The 20,023-nt window shown below is 40.7% G+C and overlaps 1 protein-coding gene across 2 annotated transcripts in view; it reads right to left on the bottom strand.

Moving 5' to 3' along the window:
* PHLPP2 (PH domain and leucine rich repeat protein phosphatase 2) overlaps positions 1-20,023 on the bottom strand; it is a 34,071-nt gene that overhangs the window by 11,655 nt on the left and 2,393 nt on the right. For both annotated transcript variants that reach the window (XM_058845823.1, XM_058845824.1), the window contains exons 3-11: positions 15,373-15,506; positions 11,062-11,252; positions 10,623-10,748; positions 8,723-8,877; positions 4,509-4,655; positions 2,834-3,064; positions 1,900-2,102; positions 1,334-1,394; positions 661-756 (exon numbers count right to left, since the gene is read on the bottom strand). In XM_058845823.1, the coding sequence (XP_058701806.1) occupies positions 661-756; positions 1,334-1,394; positions 1,900-2,102; positions 2,834-3,064; positions 4,509-4,655; positions 8,723-8,877; positions 10,623-10,748; positions 11,062-11,252; positions 15,373-15,506 (1,344 nt within the window). The remainder of the gene's footprint in view (positions 1-660; positions 757-1,333; positions 1,395-1,899; positions 2,103-2,833; positions 3,065-4,508; positions 4,656-8,722; positions 8,878-10,622; positions 10,749-11,061; positions 11,253-15,372; positions 15,507-20,023) is intronic.

The following is a 20,023-nucleotide window of genomic DNA, read 5'->3' as shown; positions in this document are numbered from 1 at the left end:
GCATTTCTTCCCTGTTAACTACTTCTCCATTCAATTTTAGTACAACTTGCCCTAGACACTGTGTCATTCATCAAATCACACCCCCACCAAACACCCTTGTTAGGCTGAGAATGTTTATGCTTTGCTTCTTCCTAGGATAAGTAACTGTAAAACTGTATTAGTTCTTGGCTCTCATTCACTGCATTTCTGCAGAAACTGAAAGGGAAACAGGGAGAAAGGAGATGGCTGATGGTGTACTATGAAAGCTACATGAGATCAGCTGAATTGTCCCCTCGTGGTAACTCCCTGTCAAAGGTAACAGATGACATTCATGTGGGATGATGCAAAACATATTAGGCTCTCACCTGTGACCTGTGTTCACAGACAGTATGATAATACATATAAATCACAGCAGCATGTTCTATGTGAGGTACAAATAGCTGCAGTAGCAACCAAAAGCACAGGATGGAATTACCTAGCCCCTATTGTTCAAAAGGCTGACCTAGAAACCGGTTCTTTCCAACGTTTGAATACAGAGCATTTCTGATGCTGCATAGATAAAGTAGGTGGATTACATGTCGACACAACAAGGGATTAAGCAACTGGATTAGCACTGTTTCTCTCTTCCCAGACAGCTCATTGTAGATTAAAGCTCAGCTCTGTTTACAAAAGTTTTCTGACCTCGATGGAAGCTCCAAGAGTAGGTTGTAGCTCACATCCAAAAATTCCAGTTTCTTTGCTTCACAGGCCCAGTCTGGGACGCACTGTAGTTGATTGCTGAGAAAAGCAAGTGGGAAAAGCTAGAAACCAGCACTCGATATGGAACAGACTCGGAATGCTGCATGATTTTAGAGACAGCCAAACCAAAAGCAACAGGCAAAAAATGAACAGCATCTGAGTTAGTCATGTGGAATTTATCTCACAACTAATGCAAACTAAGCTGGTTCATGATTTGGCAGGACATCCTATCTTAACAGCTCTCACAATGCTGCTCCAAGGGCAGATGTGGGCAATGAAACCAACAGCAGAGAACACTGGCAGCTACTCTAAATATTTGATCCATGGATCTCCCCTCCCCCATTCAGTTCACTAACTTGACACAAGTTCAGTGGTCCCTTCTTGGCTTTTTATTTTCTGATCACAGCCTATAGCTGAAGGACAGAAAAGTCACCTGAAAAGGTCATACTGATTCAGAAGGGACACTTTCACCATTGTTTAGTGCTGGGCTTTGAAGTTCTATTGTGTTTAATTGCTCTCAACTTTTTTAAACCTTTAAAACATCTAGAAAATTTTGCAGAAAAAAGCAAAGGTGTCCAGATACTTGCTTTAAATTCTGTTGTGTATTATCACTTACTGAGAGAGTTCTAGACACGTCAGTAGACCAGGAACCGGATAAATATTGACAGCTGTGAGACCTGATGAAGTAAAGCAAGTAAGTAAGTGCAGAGCTTTGGAGAGAAAACAGCACAGAGAAGCAGCTTAGCTATCAATTGAGACTCACAGTCTTTCTTTATGGAGACTCAAGGTCACCTTTGATCCTTCCCACCAAAGAGTGCACACTTCATACATCTGCCATATTCTACTACAATGTCTCACTGTCCCAGTTCTCCATCTGTCATGTGGAGCACCAGAACAAGAGATAACTGTACTTTTCTTTGTGGGCTCCCAAACGGATCCCAATGGAAGATTAATTCCTTGGACATAATAAAACCACAACCTCTACACTGTTACACAGCCTGTGTACACACATGCATAAATGATCCATAGGAGCTAACCTCAGAGGACTCATCACATACAGTTTCAGCACAATAATATCAGCATAAGTATTTTTTTTAATGTGTGAGAGAGAGCAAAAGGCTGTTTTCCTTTGGTCCCAGGGCTTCAAGGGAAAAGGCAGGTGAAGAAGACAAAGAGACATACAGTTGCTGTTGGCATACAGGGCCCGAAGGGAGAAGCCGCTCAGTGTCAGCTCTCTCAGCTTATTTCGCTCGCAGTGCAGTTGCTCCAGGCTGACCAAGGAGCTCAGATCCAGATCTGTCATCTGATTGTCTCGTAAATCCATGTAAGCCACAGATTTGTTCCCCTCCAGAGTGTCAGCTGTTGCTCTCTTCAGGTTGTTCAGCCTAAACACTCAGAGATGAGTTAAAAAGTCAGAAAATAGGACACTGAGCACTGCACATCAGTAGGAAGAGAGAAGAAAGAAGAGGAAAGGAAGAATTCTAGTGAAGGCTAACACCAAAGGTGAGCACAGTGAATGAAATGTGTGACAAGCAATGGTGAATTTCAGGCAGTGAATACAAACAAAAACATTTCCTTTGTCTAAACTGCTACATGTAACCATTTTAATGATTCCCAAATTCTTAAGACATTCTGAAGAAAGATCCTGTCTAGAAAACAGAAACCAGGCCAAAGAGCACAGATGCAAGAAGCTAATGCAGAGAACAGATACTAGACTGCTTTGCCACACACAAAAAGCCCTTTGTTCCTTTCTGAGAGAACTGCAGTTGGCAGCCTGGAGAATCAGGATCACATCTCTAGGGCAGAGAGCAAAAAAAGGGAAGGAGAGATCAAGGTTTTGGTACCTTGAGCTACCAAAGCTCAAGGTAACAGCAAATCACAAGAGGAAACTAGAGGCCTGGGTCACATTCAGCATCTGGCACTGCTCAGTTAAGCTTGTTTTTCCAAGTGGATTCTGCACACCCTCAGAAAGAGAACTCCAGAAAAGCTAAAGAATCAGTAAAAGAAAAAACTGAACCTAGTTTATTGCAAAACGTACCAGAAGTTAGACAGATTCTCTGCTGTAAATGGCAAGTAGCAGTCTGTTCTATAGACACCTGCAACTTTCACCCCTTACCTCAGGTCCACACTTTTGATGTGACTCATACGGTTCAGCACTGTCAGGTCCAGGGTCTCTAGCAAGTTCCCTGCCAGGGCTAGTTTGTCTAAGGTGACAAGTTTCTCACAAATTGCAGGCAGTTCACAGAAGTTATTGAAGGAAAGCCCAAGACAGTTGAGCTGCTGCAGGTTTCCCATTTCTTCTGGTAAGAATGTGAGGAAATTGCCATCAAGCCAGAAAGTCTGGAGACTGCAACAGTGAAAAAGAGAAAGAATTCTGCAAAGAGTATTGAACATCACATTTAGTATTTTCAGTGAATTTTCTTGTATAGTTAGCTGATCTCAATGTGGTTATTTTTAAAGAAACCAAGCAGCTAATTTTATTCTTATATATGTAAAGTTACTGAAGTACTTTTATCACACATGTAATAGGCTTGGAACTTCCAGTTGTGCCGAAGACTGTAAGTAAACACAAGCAAAATACAAATCAGTACTTACGTTGTAGATGAAAGATATTTACTTAATTATTTGGTTTTCTATAAATGTCACACTTTAATCACACCTCCTACCACACTAATGCACTAGTAGAAGATTTTTACACTCTAGTTGCCCATTCCAACACACACTCAGAAAAGAATAAGGTAGCTTTCTGTTGTACGATGAATTGTTTCAAATATTGTATAGCTTTTGAGACTCAGATCCCAAATATACAATTCCCTCATTATGATTATGTTCCAATAGAGACCTTTCTGTGTCTAGTGGTGGTAGAAATGAAATCTGAGGCCTCAAAAAGTTCTTATGAATAAGGGCTCAAGGAGTCATCAAGATAACTGGACCCATAATTAAGCTATAAACCTCCAGAAAGTGTAAGCCTACATATAGCTTTTTCTTCACAGTTTGCATATGGCTAAAAGATCATTCTGGAAATTACTTGCTCACATACAGCATGGCCTCAGACACTCCTTTTTTTTAAAAGATATAAGCTGGAGGAAAAGCAGGCCACAATAAATCAACAGTTCAATATTGATTTATCTGTACAAAGATAAAATACAAATATTGTTTATCTATACAAATGTACTAACTCTGCAATTAAATTTACTGAAACTTAAGCTTTTAGGCATTTGGGGTGGCTACCAGGGAAAATGGACAAGGCTCCAGCAAACACTTTAAGACAAAATTTTCAGAGGGGATTGCTTAAAAATCCTTTAACATGAAAAGAAGCCAATTCTGTAGAACACAATGAAACATACCAGTGGTGACAAAAATCACTTGACCCTTGTGAGAAGTTACCACAGAAAAGTTATCTATAATAAATTGAAACTTCAATAGAAAATGCATCAGTACTGAAAACATTAAATTTAAATAATACATACAGAAAGTCAGACAACTGTACAGCTGCAGAAAAATGCACACAGACTTATTTAAGAAACAATGCAGTTGCCTTCAGTGCTTCATCTGCATCAAGTTTCCTCATCTTTTCTGCACCAGCAGCTGTGATGTTTTAATAGTAGTGATTAAGGGATTGCACATCTTAGTTCCTGACCTTTTGCTGGAGTTAAATTAATCATTCAGCCTGCATGGGGAAAACAGGCTGCCCTAGAATTCACACTTTCAGAAACAGCACCTGGACATCAGTAGTGCTCAGCTGAGGCAGCAATGATATTTATGATCACAGATGTAAAGAACATACTCACTTCAACAGTTTGCCAATCTGACTTGGCAAGTAATGAAGTCCGTTACAGGAAATGTTAAGCTCAGTCAGAGTAGAGATCTCACACAGTGATACAGGAAACTCTCCCAGTCTATTATGAGATAAGTTCAGACTCTTCAACTGAGAAAACCTATTAGCAAGAACACTAATTAATTCACAAACCTAAATGTCTAAAAGCAAAAATACTTAAACCAGTCATAAAGAATTCTTAAGTCTTTGTACACTGGTGATACAGTGAGCAAACTCATTACAGGAGTTCCTGCATAAATTTGGGTTGAAGTCATTGATTTTTCTCTCAATGGTCAAGCTGAAAGTGATCAAATACCATGGGTTTACTGCAGGAACTGATAACCTTCTACCCCGACTTGACAAGCTTCCTCCTAGTAACTCTAACTAAGATTAAGGTGACTAAAATGTTCAGTCAAAAAAAATTTACCTTAAAAGAATTAACTACAGTAAGAGTCTACAATTACGTAGGAAAAGAGGATTACAATTACTTGGGAAAAGAGGAGCTGAAAACATTCACTGGGACTATTCTGAGAATAAAACAGAACAGCGAAATCCCCTTTCCAAGCTGGGTGCAACAGAAAGCCAAGCCAAGCTGTAGAAGGGAAAACTAGGAAAGCACTTGCTTCATGCTGGGAAAGCCCAAGACCTGCACCCAGAGGTCCTTGAACAAGATCACACAGCTACAGTGGCTCTTGCTCAGCAGACTGCATCCCACATACTGCCCCAAGTGCAGTCACTACAGTCCCACCAGTGCTTGACAAATGGTTACCTATTTCTAGCTCCTTCAATCACCATGCTAGGTCCAAAGAGAGAGAAGGAACTTAGCATGGGTTCTCCTCCAAGAGTTCCTGCCTCCTTCTACAGGAAGCAAAAGTATTGTTCCCCAAGTAATAACCTCTTCATCCCAAACTGGAACCACCAGAAATTAATTCAGTGGGGAAATTAGTATCTCACTTCTCTGAGATAACTGCAAATTTCATGTAACAGAGAATGACTTCTTGGAAACATGCAGTTATTCATCTGCCTCACCTACCCGGCTTTTCCCAGGCATTGGTGAGTAGCTCTTATTTTGAAGCAATTGTTTTAATATAGGTCACAAAACCAAGGTTAATTAGCTTGAGGGAGACTATTACTTCTAGCTTGAGATGTCTTGAAATATAAGACTGAAAGATTTTGAAGTTGTTTTCTTCTTTATAGTGATCTTTTTTTGATTCAAAATACTTGTAATGATCTGTGTAGAAACTATGCATAATATTTCTTCATTTTGCTTCATAACCTTGGGGGGATGTTGCTCTTTTGAAAGAGGAAGCATAGCTGAAACCTGGACATGGATTTTTTGCTTTGAGCACCCCATGATACAAATAAGGGCAGAGGCATTTTTGTTTGCTGTAGCCACAGACTCTCTTGTACTGCAACTGAAAGCCAAAGAGAAAAAGATGCTATGTTGGTAAAAGCCTTCCTCAAAGGAAGGATAATGCAAAGACCTAACAATGATAGAAAAATCAGAAACACAGAACTCCACCACAGTACTGGAAAAGAAGGAAACAATGAGGATGAACAAAGATTTGAACTGTCTCATTAGCTGATTCAACTTTAAGAGATTTAGGAGAGGTCACAGCTCTCAAGGCTTGAGATCAGCAAATGCTTTAATAAAAGTGCTTTCTCAGGAGCTCTGCAATGGCTTTTTCTACATCTGTTCTTTGTGCCAAGCAGTGTTTCTCTCTCACTGACAGAAGAGTGAGAAGCCACTCTGAGAAACACAACATTAAACACAACAGCACAACTAAAGTTTAGAATTCGTTCTTTTGCAAAAATATCAAAGCAAAGAGGGGAATTAAAGTTTCCAAAAGCTGAGGAAAACTGGTACATGACACAGCTTGGTCTGAGATTCCTTAAGCAGACTTCCATACTCAATGGGGAGGACAATACTCCAAAGCCTTTTGAGTTCTCCTTCTGTTCCTCTTTCTTTGCCTCACTAAGCTTATGTAGTGTTGTAGGAGGGGAGTGGAATGGAAATGCAACTCTTGTTCAAGCTGTATATATGAACCAGGTATTATGGGGGATAAAGATCCCAAAATTGTGGCTTCTCAGGTTTTGGTTTGTGGTCTCACAAGGCATACTGAGACAGCAAAGACATATGGAAACACAGCAGTGAATCTCCCATGGGATAACCATCCTCTGCTTAGCAGCTCAAACTGGTGCTGCCCTGAAATATTTCCAGTTTAATACACACTGTTCTGCCACCAAAGCATGCCAGCACAAATCTGTATCAACTAGCTAGAATGCTAACAAGAGACATTGTTAGCTAATGTGAGTGAATGCTAATCACTAATTAGTGAATGCTGACAAGACACATGCAGATATATACATGTGTGTGTATGCACACACCTGCATATCAATGAAGACCAGATCTCAGTGTTTTTCAGATAAGGGATACCTGAAAGGCACTACAATGCACAAAAAATAAGCTAGGAGATGTAACAAAGCAGGTAAGGTTATTTAATGCCCTTTGCTTAACTTTTTTCCTTTAGCTAATTATTTTTGCTCCATTATTATAGTTACAGGTAATAATTAGACTCCTAGAGCTTGAAAGTTGCTCAGAGGAAGAGATCTGATCATTGTGAAAAATTCTGCTGCTGGGAATTGACAGTCTTGAGGCACTGAAAGCACCGACTGCAAGTAAGCAAGGGTCCTCTTGTGGTGCTGTCATCTTACAAGCATCCTCAAAATCTCAGATAGAAAATATTTTCAAAAGGCAATGAGCAGCCTTATGTGGGCTATCTAATGCTACCTGTTTAGTCAAGATTGCGTGAAGAAGGAGCTTCTTTTATAGGTTTTGCTTGTCAGAGGATTTCAGCATCATCAGACATAGTCACTGCCAGGAAAAGTGTTGAGTTTTTGACATGTCAGATTTCTTGTTGACTACATACAAGGTCAAAAGAAATTTCAAGCCCCTTTGCTGATCCTGTGAATCAAGGGTACTGCATTTTAGAAAACAAAGTTCTGATGTGCGTCTCAAAGTCATACAATGTATTTGAAGAGAAAAGTAGAAAGCAAACTCTTAAATTATTTTAAGCAGTCTCTCCAGAAACAGAATCTACTACAATTCAGCATTAGAAAATGTTTAAACAAGTTTGGAAAAGCAGACTAGACTCTGACTCTCAATGAAACTGCAAAGATTTTCCAAAAGTGAGCAATTTTTTTTCATTGTATACTCTAACAGATACCTGGGCATCTCATTACTCTGCAGGAAGAAAAATGAAATAGCACAGTAGTAGGCCCCTAGAGACAAAGAAAACAAAACCACACCCCTCCCCACCCCACCTTGCAAAAAAAAAAGCCCCTAACAAACCAAAATGACAAAAACAACCAAATCTCAAAACCAGAAAAACAACAAACCAAAACAAACAAAAAAAAGCAGCTTTGCAATTTCTCCAAATGTACCTTCCTTAGGGCTCAATGTATTCCAAACAGAGCCATTGGACAATATTACTACAGGCTTCCTATCAGTTTTCAAAATTCATAGAGCAACTCCTTGAATTCTATTTAGCATGGCTGGTATAAATATCAACAGGCTAATATCCCCCTAGATTTTTATGATTTTGGGGAATTAATTTAAAAAATATTTTTGTAAGACTCCTTCACTTACCTAAGATGACTACATCATGCTTCCATACCATCACACAACTGCTACTCTCTTAAAAGCAGATCATCACAAGTTTCCAAAGCAAAGCTGGAGTCTCACAGGCCCTCTGCCAATTCCAAATACACATTAAGAACTTGCCGAAACAAGGTTTTTCAGACCTAAATTTCTTCCTACAAACACTTATTCACAATAGCAGCATTATGCTTTTCCTTGCCTTTTATTTTATACCCCAAGATGTTCTCTGCTTAGCCAGGAGCCTAATATTACTACTGCATCTTGTCCATACAAATGGCATGTCACCCCACAAGGCTTATCTCAAATCAGAGTTAGCACAGAATCTGTGGAAGGGAGCTCGTGAATACTATAAATTGTTGGAAGTTTATTCCTGCTTGTGCTGCCCAGGTCTGCTTCCAACCCCCTCACTTGTTAGAGCTTCCTAAAGATCAATTTTTTCACCATCCCCAAGAGAACAGGCAATACTTCATTCCTGTATCCACATGTCAAGGACTCCAAATGTAGAAGAAAAATGATTCTTTGCAGACCTGCAAAGGGAGTCAAGACTCCCTGCTCCACTTGTTCTCATAAAATTGTGGCGTAAGTTGAGGTAGGTGATATCTTGACTGTAGAAGAGGTGCTCTGGTACTTCCTCAAGGCTGTAGCATGAAAGATCAACCATGCTAAATCGCATAGACACAATCTGAAAGGAGAGAAAAAAGCTGTAGCTGTGCAACAAATTTTCTCTGGAAGACTAATGGACAGCCAAATACAAGTAGTAAACAAGTTGCAAGTACATGAAAGAACCCCTTGTACCTACCAGCTAGAGTCCATGCAGGAATGAGAGTCCATGAAGTATAAAAGCCTGTGCCCTTTGCTACATCCCTGACAAGGATGCATAGCTGGATACCAGCCAGGACTCACACAAAGCCCTGCTCTGTACGTGCACTGGGCACGCTGCCTGAAGGCTAGGCTGTAAGAGAGCCAATGTAATAGAGGAAAACAGATCTTTCAGGAAACTCTACTGAGAAGAGTAGACTACTACTACTACTACTCCAAGTGTCTTCCAAAGGTGCAAGAAGCAACAGGAAACAGTTGATTTTCCAGTTCAGTTCTTTGAGGTTTACAGAACCTCTGCCTGGCCTAGCTGCTTCTTCTGTACTTTTAGCTACTTCTTTCTTTTATTAGCTTGTTGAGGGTATAAAATTTGAAACATAACTTGTTATAAAAAGGCTTCATAAATTATGGTTTTACAACATTTCATAATGTCTCTGCAAATCTCAGATGTCCTTTCATTCATTACGTTTTGAGGTCTGTCCTGGGTGACTTTATGATGCTTGTATCCTCAATTGCCTATTCTGTTTATGTTACATATTAAGTTCTGCACCTTTAAGACTGGCTCTGAGAGTGAAGGGGAGAAAAGAAGAAGCTGCAGTTTGTCTTGATAAAGAGCCCTCACTCCTCCGCATCCTGCTCCTGGACTGTGTTGTCTGCAGCACAGACAGACAGTGGGACACAGCTCTCCTTTGCTTTTAATTAGTTTTTACTTAGCTGAGGCAGAGAAGTTCCCCAGACTGTTTTTTCTTCTTTTTTCTTGGATCTGTTTAAACCTGCTCTGGACTGAACACCCAGCCAAACCCCAGGAGCTCACACCTGGGGCCCACTAGGGCCTGGGCCTCAACACTTTCCAGCGCCAGAGGGACTGATAAGAACCTGAGCGAGCTGAGCTACACCACATGAAAAGGACTTTTCTGGATGTGCCATCTCTTCGAACAGTGAGAGGTTTTATTGTTTAATATTATTCAATTTCTGTTAAATAAACAGGTTTTTTCCACTTTTCTCCATGGAAATCTTTTCCTGAACCAGTTGGGGGAAAGGGATGCTTAAATTTGCTTTCTGGAGGGACTCCATTCAGAGGTTTTCTCACAAATTTGCCCTAAATCAGGACAAGGTCTTTGGTGCTTAATTTGACATTTTATGACCTGCTTTATCCTGAATTCATTTTGTATTTCATAATATCCTTGCTGACCTGTGGTCTCTCTGTAACTCAAACCTATCAGGGCAGCCCTATGAATGTCCAGGTCATACTTCAGGTACATTCAAGTATGACAACAAATGCAATCTGTAGGTTTTTACAGCTGCAAAGTCAGCCAGTCCCTGTGGCTTGCTCTGCAGACCTGTGATTAAGTTAGTCTCACAGGTGCAGCAGGGGTTAAAACAGCACAGAATTACTGCTTGATATTGTTGCACAGCTAGAGAAAAAGAGAAGGCTAACAGAAAATTCTCTGTAGTCCAGAGCATGAAGGAAATAAACCTGAAAAGTGTCCTGGGTACTTTCTCCAGCATCCTAGCTTCATCTCTGACTGCAGACCAAGCTTGCATCAGAATACCCTTCCTGTGGTGTACCCAGCACCCACCATCCAAACCACGCTGTCCCCACGGCCTCACCGTGGATGCCTGCCGGTGCCACCGCTGGCACTCTGCCAGCGTTTCAAAGGAAATGTGGTATGTCTGAGCTTGTGCTCCAGCAGATGTGAAAGCAAGGGTGTACTGCCGACGTTTCATCTCTTCCACCTGCAAAGAGAGAATTGACAACAACACTCCGTCTAAGCACCAGCAATTGCAATTGACCTGAAGTCCAGGGTGAGGTATTACTGACCACCAGTCAGTATTACATTTTGCTGAATATACAGCTGCAAAGTCACTGGAGAAAAACACAGAAGTAAATTTTGCTTAACATCTTTCTGCTGAAATGGATACAAGAAGTAGTAATTTCCAGAGTGCCCATTCAGTGCATTGCCTACATTAATCTCCGGTGGACATTTCCCATCCCTACCAGCTCTTCTTCCTTCCCAGGCTACAGCGAGCTAACTAAAAAAAGCCTTACCTTCCCTCCAATGAGAGGCAAGATGTGCATCTTCCCTGCATGGCTGTCCTTCACTGAGGACACAATGAGGCATGTACCACAGAGAGTGACCGAGCGCTCTGCCCACTTGTGCAGCTGAGTCTTTCCTTTGCGTACGTTATAGACTCCAGAGAGCAGTATGCGATCCAGCTGCTCCACCTGACATGGCTTTTCTGAAGAAAAGGGGGACATTAGTATTTACTGTCCCTATGTTCTTCATTCTCATCTGTGAGTACAAATAACACAGATTTAACAGGCAAAACCAGCTGTTGCAAAGAACAAGCAGATGAACTGCACTTTAAAAAAAAGTCTTGTGCAGAGGACAAGCAACATCCTCAGTCAGTGAAGGAATGGTGGCTGAGCAGCACCATTTGTGCCTCTCAGAACAATGGTTGCCATGCAGTGTGTTTTTAATCCACAGGTAGTTACAGACCTTAGCAAACCCATATGCTTGCCAAATATCCTTCATTCAAATGCAACAGAACAGCAATTTTAAACTCTTGTTAATTCAGCTAAAGTCACAGAGGCCATTAAATAAGTGGTTTCTACTGGACTTTCAAGGAAGGCCTGGCAAATCAGCTACAAAGGCAGTGTGCCTTCCCTGAAGGTGACTGTCCTGGTTTTGTCTGAGATAGAACTCATTTTCTTCCTGGCAGATGGTACAAGGCTGTGTTTTGACTTCACTGTGAGAAAAATGTTGATAACGTTAAAAAAAAATCAAAACATGTTTTCTGTTGGTGCTCAGCAATGCTCACCCAAATTAAGGACTTTACAGTGTCCCATTCTCTGTAGCAAGCAGGTTCACAAAAAACTGCAAGCAAGCATGGTTGGACCAGCTGACCCAAACTAGCAAAGGGGATAAATCTCCCACACCATAGAACATCATGCCCAGTATACAAACTGAAGGAATTGGCACAGGAGGGCTGAGCACTGCTAGAGGAAGGGCACCAGTGTGATGAGCAGTGTATTGCGCACCACTTGTATTTTATTCCTCTCTGTTATTTCCCTTTTCGTTACAATTATTATTATTTTGTTTCAATTATTAAACTGTTTTCAGTCCACAGGTATCACCTTTTTCCCATTCTCCTTCCCATCCCATGGGGGAAGTAGTGTGAGTGAGAAAATGAGCGATGTTTATTGGGTGGTCAGGGTTAAACCACAACAGTCCTTTTAGACTGTGCACAAAAGGCAGAGACAGATCTAACCATAATGTGCTAAAACAAATTTGCTATAAGCATTTATTATATTGGTTTAACAGTGGCTGGTCACAATGATGATTTGTTTGCTTGATTGTGTTGCACTTGTTCTCAAGGTTGCATTATATAACACCTTATCTGCTGTAAAGGCTGGGTTAAGTTTATGGTGTTATATTTTGTAATCTGGTCTGCGTGCTCAGCATGGTCCTTACCTCTATGCTCTGGTGCCATTTAGTGGAAAATATCGATAATGACAGCATTTGCCTTTTGTCCTCAGAGAGCCCACCTAGGGAGTAGACACTTCCCACATCCTCCTTTTCTCCTCCAGGTTAATTACAACTGCGTTTGGGAATTTTTAAAATCCTTGGGATGTTGAAACCAGTGTAGTCCTATTGCTAGGCACCATGAATGCAGTTCAGGTCTTTTTCAGGGAGAAGCAACTATCTGCAGCTACTCCAACCTTGTGACAAGTCACTGAGACTACTCAGACTGGGCTGGAGTCAGACTGCTGCCATGCTGAACACACTCCAGGTCAACCACTCAGCTTCTGGAGTTGAGGTACAGAGGATTTGGAGCCCACAACACTCTAACTGAAAGAGATACTGGCAGCATATGAAGAGGTTTGAGCTGCTTCAGAGCTGATTGGCACTGAGGTCCAGCTGCTCCTGGCACCCTACTGGGGTGCTGGGCTGGATGCTTAAACTGAAGCTATGTGGAGTAAGCAGGTCACAATGATCACACAAGAAGCTTGAATAAGAAAATCATACTCCAAACATTTATCAGGAGCAAGCTGTAATATTGTTTCTCAGTCAGACAGCTAGATCTTCAGCTTGCCAAATCTAAAGCGTTGTCTTGATGAATCTGGCTTGATGATCTGGCCTGAATATATCTGAAACATTTAGTTGTTTATTTACAATAGTTTTGTTTCATGGACTTAAAGTTTTACAGAAGATGTCCTTTATTGGTGAGAAACTGTAAACATCCACAGAAAAAAATGCTTTGATTTCACCAAGCTGAAAGACCAGCTCTGCACTTGTAAGAAAACATTTTTATGGGACTAAAAGTGGTACCCTACTAACTGCCACAGCAGCACTGTTCTAAGCATTACTATGTAGCTGCACCAATCCTCCAGTTTCCCTCTCTGCTCCAAAACCATGACACCTATCTTTAGAGTGGGTCAAGGGGCAGCTGTGGAGTGGAAACAGTCAGGTGTCTGGAACACCTTTCCTATGCAGACAGGCTGAGAGAGTTGGGGTTGCTCAGCCTGGAGAACAGAAAGATCTGGGGAAGGTCTTCTTGCAGTTTTTCCATACACAAAGGCAGCTTATAAGAAAGGCCTGGAGAGACATTTCATGAAGGCCTATAGTGGCAGAACAATGGACTATGTTTTCTAAACTGAAAGAGGGCAAATTTACACTGGACATAAGGAAGAAATATTTTGTGGGGAGGCCCTGGCACAGGTGCCCAGAGAATCTGTGGCTGCTCCATCTCTGGAAGTGTCTGGAAGGCCAGGCTGGGTAGGGCTTGGAGAAACCTGGTCTAGTGGAAGGTGTCCCAGCCCATGGCAGGAGGGTGGAACTAGATGATCTTTAAGGTTCCTTCCAACCCAAACCAGTCTATGATACCAAGTAAATTTTCTCTGGGTAAAATGCATTACTTCCTCCCTTATGTTCTCAGTTGCAGGCTTTGCAAAATTATTCTATCATCCTCCATAGCATTCTCTCTAATTCTTCCCCTACCTTTGAGAATCACTTAATCAGCATTCACTTGTGCTTCCTTAAAACAGGTCTCCTGAACACTCTTCAAGCCTTATACTTTTTCCTTCATAGCCTTCTTCTAAGCAGACCAGCCACCCATGCTGACTGAAACTACTCAATTACATTTTCTATCTACTTGGTTAAATGAAGTTGAGTCACTGTTCATGAATTCTCATCAGTTCCTGCTTGACATACCCAAGCTTTCATTTTTTCCTCAGTTCTCCATATCCCTTATCCTTGATGCCTCTACTCCTTCCAGCTGAAGGAACTTCTGACTCCCTCTTCCCTGCCCCAAAAATGCAGACTATGTATGTCACACTTCTTTTGATCTGTTACACTCTGTGTTTTGCATAGACAGATAGATAGATAGACAGATAGATAGACACACAGACAGATAGATGGATGTAGGGTGCATACAATATATACACTGTTTTGCTTGTTCTTCCACACAGCTCCCAGAGAAGAAGGGGTTTAAGGGATTTGTCTCAGCAGGGTGAAGAAGTTGATTTCTTATAAATGCATTTTTTTGACACTGAATAACCAAAAGATGGCTAGGAGCTTAGCCTGCCTGCCCAGATCCACAATGCAAGAAAAATTTTCCTAAGAGCAGTTTGATGTTTTTTTTCTGAAATGTAAAAAATACCCAAGTGAAGTACTTACAAGTAAGGAAGTAATTTCCTCATTATCTTCCCTCACCCTCATTTCTTTTATATTTCCTCTTAACTTTAGTGAATTCCCCTTCTGACTGCTGGCATCATATGCCCACAGGCCTATGCCTGTTATCTGTGGATCCTTGTGTATACTGAATCCCACCCAAACCAATTCAACAGCCCCCACACCAAAATCTTGCTTCTGCAGTCCAGTGCCCCAGGTTTCTGATGGCAGCCTGCCTTATTATAAACCAGCTGTCACCTTCACTCTTCGCAATTTAAAGGCTGTGGAGGGATTTGACCAGGAGCTTCCTTGCCCATACCCACAAACTTTTTGTAAATACGATCTTCATGCATGTCTAAACGGAACTGCCATATGCTTCTGATCCCAGTTGGGGGCTCTAAGTCCTCAGTTGCAATATTTGAAGCTAAAGACAACAGAGCAATATTATGTCTTCCTGTGGACATCTTTTCTCAAGTCATAGACAGGGTCAAGAAAACTAAAGAAGCGTGATTTTTTTTCTATTAATCTTGAAAATGTTTTATTTTAAGAAATGCTTACTGGTACTGCAGGTGCCTGATGTTGCCCTCTATAAACCCAAGAGGCTGATGACTCAGGCTTTAGCCAAGCTCCAGCTCATAGTTACAGCTGCAGAAACAATGACAGCGTGCATACACACAATTTCTTACCACTGTAAAAGCGAATCATACAGCTGAGATCGGAGTTTGCTGCCTCTTCCTGCATTCTGAGAGGATCATCAAAACCCAACCCAGCCAAGTAGTCATATACAATCTGAAGGGGTTTTTCTGTGGGCTCAAGTCTCCTGTCAAAACATAAAATAAAGAAGTTTGAGAATGCAAAAAACATTAAACAAGTCTCAGTGCAGCTAAAGTGTGAGGAATACTGACACACCGTCTGTTTTCTGCTCCTCTGAAAATGTCTGGCAAGCATGGACTCTTGGGTCTCTGCTTCCTGCTTGACAAGCAGAGCTTAAGAACTGCAGCACTTGTGAATTACATTGCATAAAAGAAACACAGAGAAATAGCAATTGGCATAAGTCACTCATCATAATTCATGGTGAGTATTTCTATTTCATGATTTGAGGAGCACCATGAGGAATCCATGGCAAGACAAAAACAGAAATACTGCACAAAAAAGCAGGTGCTAAGTAATTAAAAAACCCTATGTATAATGCCTCAAAAATGTGAAAGAACTCTTAAATTTTTCTTCCAAATGCAGCTTGGAGCAAAGCATTTGAAGAATTCTCATGAAGAATTACTTTAAGGAAAAAAAAAAAAAGAAGAGACAAATTTCCTACCCTCTTCAGCTCAAATCAGTGGCTAGATCCTTATGCTTTGGTAAGTTAACTCAACCAGTACATTTAGAAGGACAGTTTGGAACTATGACAGAACACAGGAAGGATTCAGTGGCTAGCTTGAATAAACAGCAATAAGAGAAAGTTCTTGTGAAACATCAGATTTAGTATATTCAGAATGGAAAACACATTTTCTGATCCTCTCTTCTCACTTTTTCCAGAGACCCTGAATTGTGATTTTCTTCAATAAAAACAACAGAGTTTCTTGCTAAATCACTAATATATTTTTTTTAATTTATTTTATTTTAGAAAAATATATATAGTGAAAAGATTAAGCACATAAAATGTTAGGTAGCAGTTAAAATATATTGTTCCAATGGTCTACTCATTATCCACCATTAAAAATCCCCATGCTTAATCTAAAAGTGCCTAGCTTCAGATTAGTCACTGCATTTCAATTGTCACCTCTTCTTTAAAAAGGAGTTTATAAAACATGCCACTAAACATTTCAAACTTCCTCTTCAAGATAAGGTACAGGGTGTTTTGAAAATTATTCTTGCTGTAGAGTGGGTATACTTTGATTCAAAAGGATTTTGACCACCAGATTTTGTTTTTCGTTTATTCCTACTCTGTAAGCACTAACATGATTGTTCCCTGTATCCATGCACTGATTTATTTAGTTTCTACTTGTCCAGATTTTGTCCTTTACTTGTTACTTTCCACAGTGCTTTTTCTCCCAATCTTTCCAGTCCAACAGCTCACTATAATGAATGACTAATACCACTGGCAACCAAGCTTGACATTTTGAAGCATCAAGATCAAATTTGCTAGGTAGGACCTGCTTTCCACTGAACTTTGTTGACTTGCATACATCATTTATTCTGTGTGTCTTAATGGGAAACATTTCATTGTATGTACCACTTCTTCTCACCTCTTCTCAAGAATAAAAACATTTCTGATTGTTTTCAGTAATTATATCAGAGTATTTCCAACTATTACTGACAGCTTTACAAATGTCATCAAATAATTAAGGCAGGACAGATTTTACAAAACATACACCATTCACAAGTACCTAGTCATCCAGGCTTCCTTTGGAGTCACCAAGACACATCTCAAGAAGTAAAATGACCTCAGGTATTTCAAGCAGATACATTGCAACTCTCACTTCACATACAAGACCTCTGGATCAGAAGAAGGATTACTCTCAAACAAAGTTTATAGCCTGGAAAGGCAATGTAGTTGATGTGCAGCTGACCCAGAAAATCACTTCTTACTGCTCAATGCTCACTAAGCCTGTTTAGGGCAAGTCTGCTCTCTGCTTTTGTTTTACATAGAAATACATCTTCTTACTAGCCAGAAGGCTGTATACCAAGTAATCCCTTTCCTCTCTCTTCAGAAATTGTCTATTGGAGCTCCTATTCACTGATAATAAGCTGATGTCAGCTAAGATGGAATTCCTGCACAGTAAGTATGAAAAGCTGACTTATTAAATGCTGTTTCTTTGCCTGTTTTGTAGGACGGACATGGGACAAGAGATTGGTTCAAAAGACCGAAATGCCATCAATTCTTCCCTCTTTGCAGAAATTTCTGAAGTTCAGATGAAGGCTCTCAGCCCTTTTTAGGACTGTCTGTCAAGATTTACAAGTTCAGAGCCAAGTACATCTACAAATATGTATTTGAGGTTTATCTTATCACTTAATATTTTTTGCTATACAAACAGATACCAGTGAACACAAAACCAAACTTTCAAAAGAACTTTATAAGGTAATCCTGGAAATGACAAACCTGTGTATCTGTCTCCTATAATAGGCAAGCTGTTAGAAACTGGAATGAATACATAATAGATTGCACTGAACAGTGCTGACTTCCAATACAGTAAACTTGATGTATTGTATACCCTTCAGCACAGAATCCAAGAATATGAGAGATTTGACTGGATCTCCAACTACGTTGCCCAAGTTTCCCTTGGTTACCCTGGACTCCTATTCTTCTGCTATTAAAGCCGTATGCTTGCCAGGAAACAGCCTTTCCAGCGTGACCCATGGCTCAGGAATGTTACATGCTTGAGTGTCACTTACAAAAAGAACATATCAAGTAGTCTGCATCTAGACTTCCAAGGGAAAAACCAAACACTCAAACTTTACTATTTGGTTGCTGAATGGATGGCTTTTTTTGAGTACACACTGAACTACCTATCTGCACATCGGAATTCAGGGAATTGAATGAAAGTGAAGTAGAGGGATAATTTGCGTCGTAGGAAAAACATCTAAGTCACAGCTGTACAGGTTGCTCAATGCTCTCTGAGCTACAGTGCTGTGGCTTACCCTCCTGAAAAAGCTGGATATTCTATTGTACCATACCTACCCTTCCAGACATGAGATCTGCTTTTTTTTTTCTTTTTTATTCTTCTCATCTTATACTTCAGGAAGAATTAATGCTGCAGGCTTTCAAAATGGTAGTTTGAAAACCCCTTAATCTTCTTTCTTGCCCACATAAATCAAAACTGATTTGCTCTTTGAAGACATCAAACACGTCTTTGGTTTTGTTTCTTTTACATGAAAGCCATGTGCAAAAGGAACATTGGTGGCAATATCTATTCAAGCCAAATCCTCTACAAATGTACCTCTAATGCCATAGCACCATTCCCATCTAAAAATCAATCACATGAGTAGCCCATTCTATCGCACCAGCTAGGCCTGCTGGTCGGCAGCTGCGGGACAAAAGCCTTCCCAAAAAGTCTTCAGAATTCTGGAAACTGTCTGTAAAACATTACAAGTTGTTCAAACCTCACTACCTGGTAAGAGAGTTTTGCATTTACAGAAAGATCGACACCCAAAAAGTCACAGGAGGCAATAAGTGGCCACTCTGCAGAGGAAGCAGAGCTCAGGGTTAGGTATTTCCAGTCATGAAGACACGGTGGAAAGGGTGTCTGACTGCCTTCTGGCACTTTGCTGTGTACTGGACCTGTGATTGAGGAACACTGGGGCAGAGCCAGGTATGTGACTAACAGTGCTCACATGGTCTGTAAATACGGCCATGAGCAAACCAGCCCATTGCCTATGGATCATGCTCACACTAAGAAAGGGAGCAGTTCCCTGAGTGCTCTTGGAGACATTCTGGAGACCTGGAGGAATGGATTACTGGTCCAAGTTCTTATCAAGAACCATGGGATTGATGATGGTTTAACAAAACCCTTGACAGGCCAGCAAAAGGAAAACCAAAACCTGTATATGGAGTTTCCATATGGAATTTCTTCACTAACTTGGTCAAATCTGACAGATTCAAGAAGTAACACTTAAACTGCAGTAGGACAATACACTTTCCTTTCAAGAGAAAGCAATGTGGTATGAAACCCAAACTGGCATGAGATCACATTAGAACTGCACAAACTCATCCTGTACCCAACACAATGAGCTCCAAATGCTGGCACATGTGAGAACACATGGCTGTCACAGCAGCTGCGATCTGGCACAAACAGCCCATGACATCCTCAGCAATATCACACATCAGGGACTGAATACTTCCTCTGCTTACAGGAGCTCTTCCGAGCACAGGTGCAAAGGCTTAAGGAGAGAGAAAAGCCAACAAGAAGAAGCAACAGTTTCAGTTTCATTCCTGTTCCAACTGCAGCTCTCTGTAAGGGTCAAGTTTTCCTATCTTTGAAGCATAAAATATTGTTGTGAGCGGTATCCAGACCAAAGATGGTATGTGTGCAATTCTTATATAACCCTTCCCTCTGCAGGAAGATATAGGTTCTGGATATGAAGGGTTACAAGCATAAAGAAAGATTCTGGCTAGGAGAAAGCTAAAGATCCTTGAGTGCATTGTTGAGAAGTTTCTTACAGAAACTGACTTGAATTCACAGAATTGAAAAGTAAACAGAATGATCACATGGACATCAGTGAATATTTAGACTGAATACACAGAAGAGCTTCTGCTATTCTTCCATACAGCTTTCAGTCTTCCAAGTAATATGCCAAACCAACATCTCTCATGCTCTGGAAAGAAAATCACCTGCTAATATT

The sequence above is a fragment of the Poecile atricapillus genome, chromosome 10 (genome assembly GCF_030490865.1).
Source record: "Poecile atricapillus isolate bPoeAtr1 chromosome 10, bPoeAtr1.hap1, whole genome shotgun sequence".
Classification (NCBI taxonomy): Eukaryota; Metazoa; Chordata; class Aves; order Passeriformes; family Paridae; genus Poecile; species Poecile atricapillus.
The sequence above is the reverse complement of the archived record's forward strand: the minus strand, read 5'-3'. Positions and strand labels throughout refer to the sequence as shown.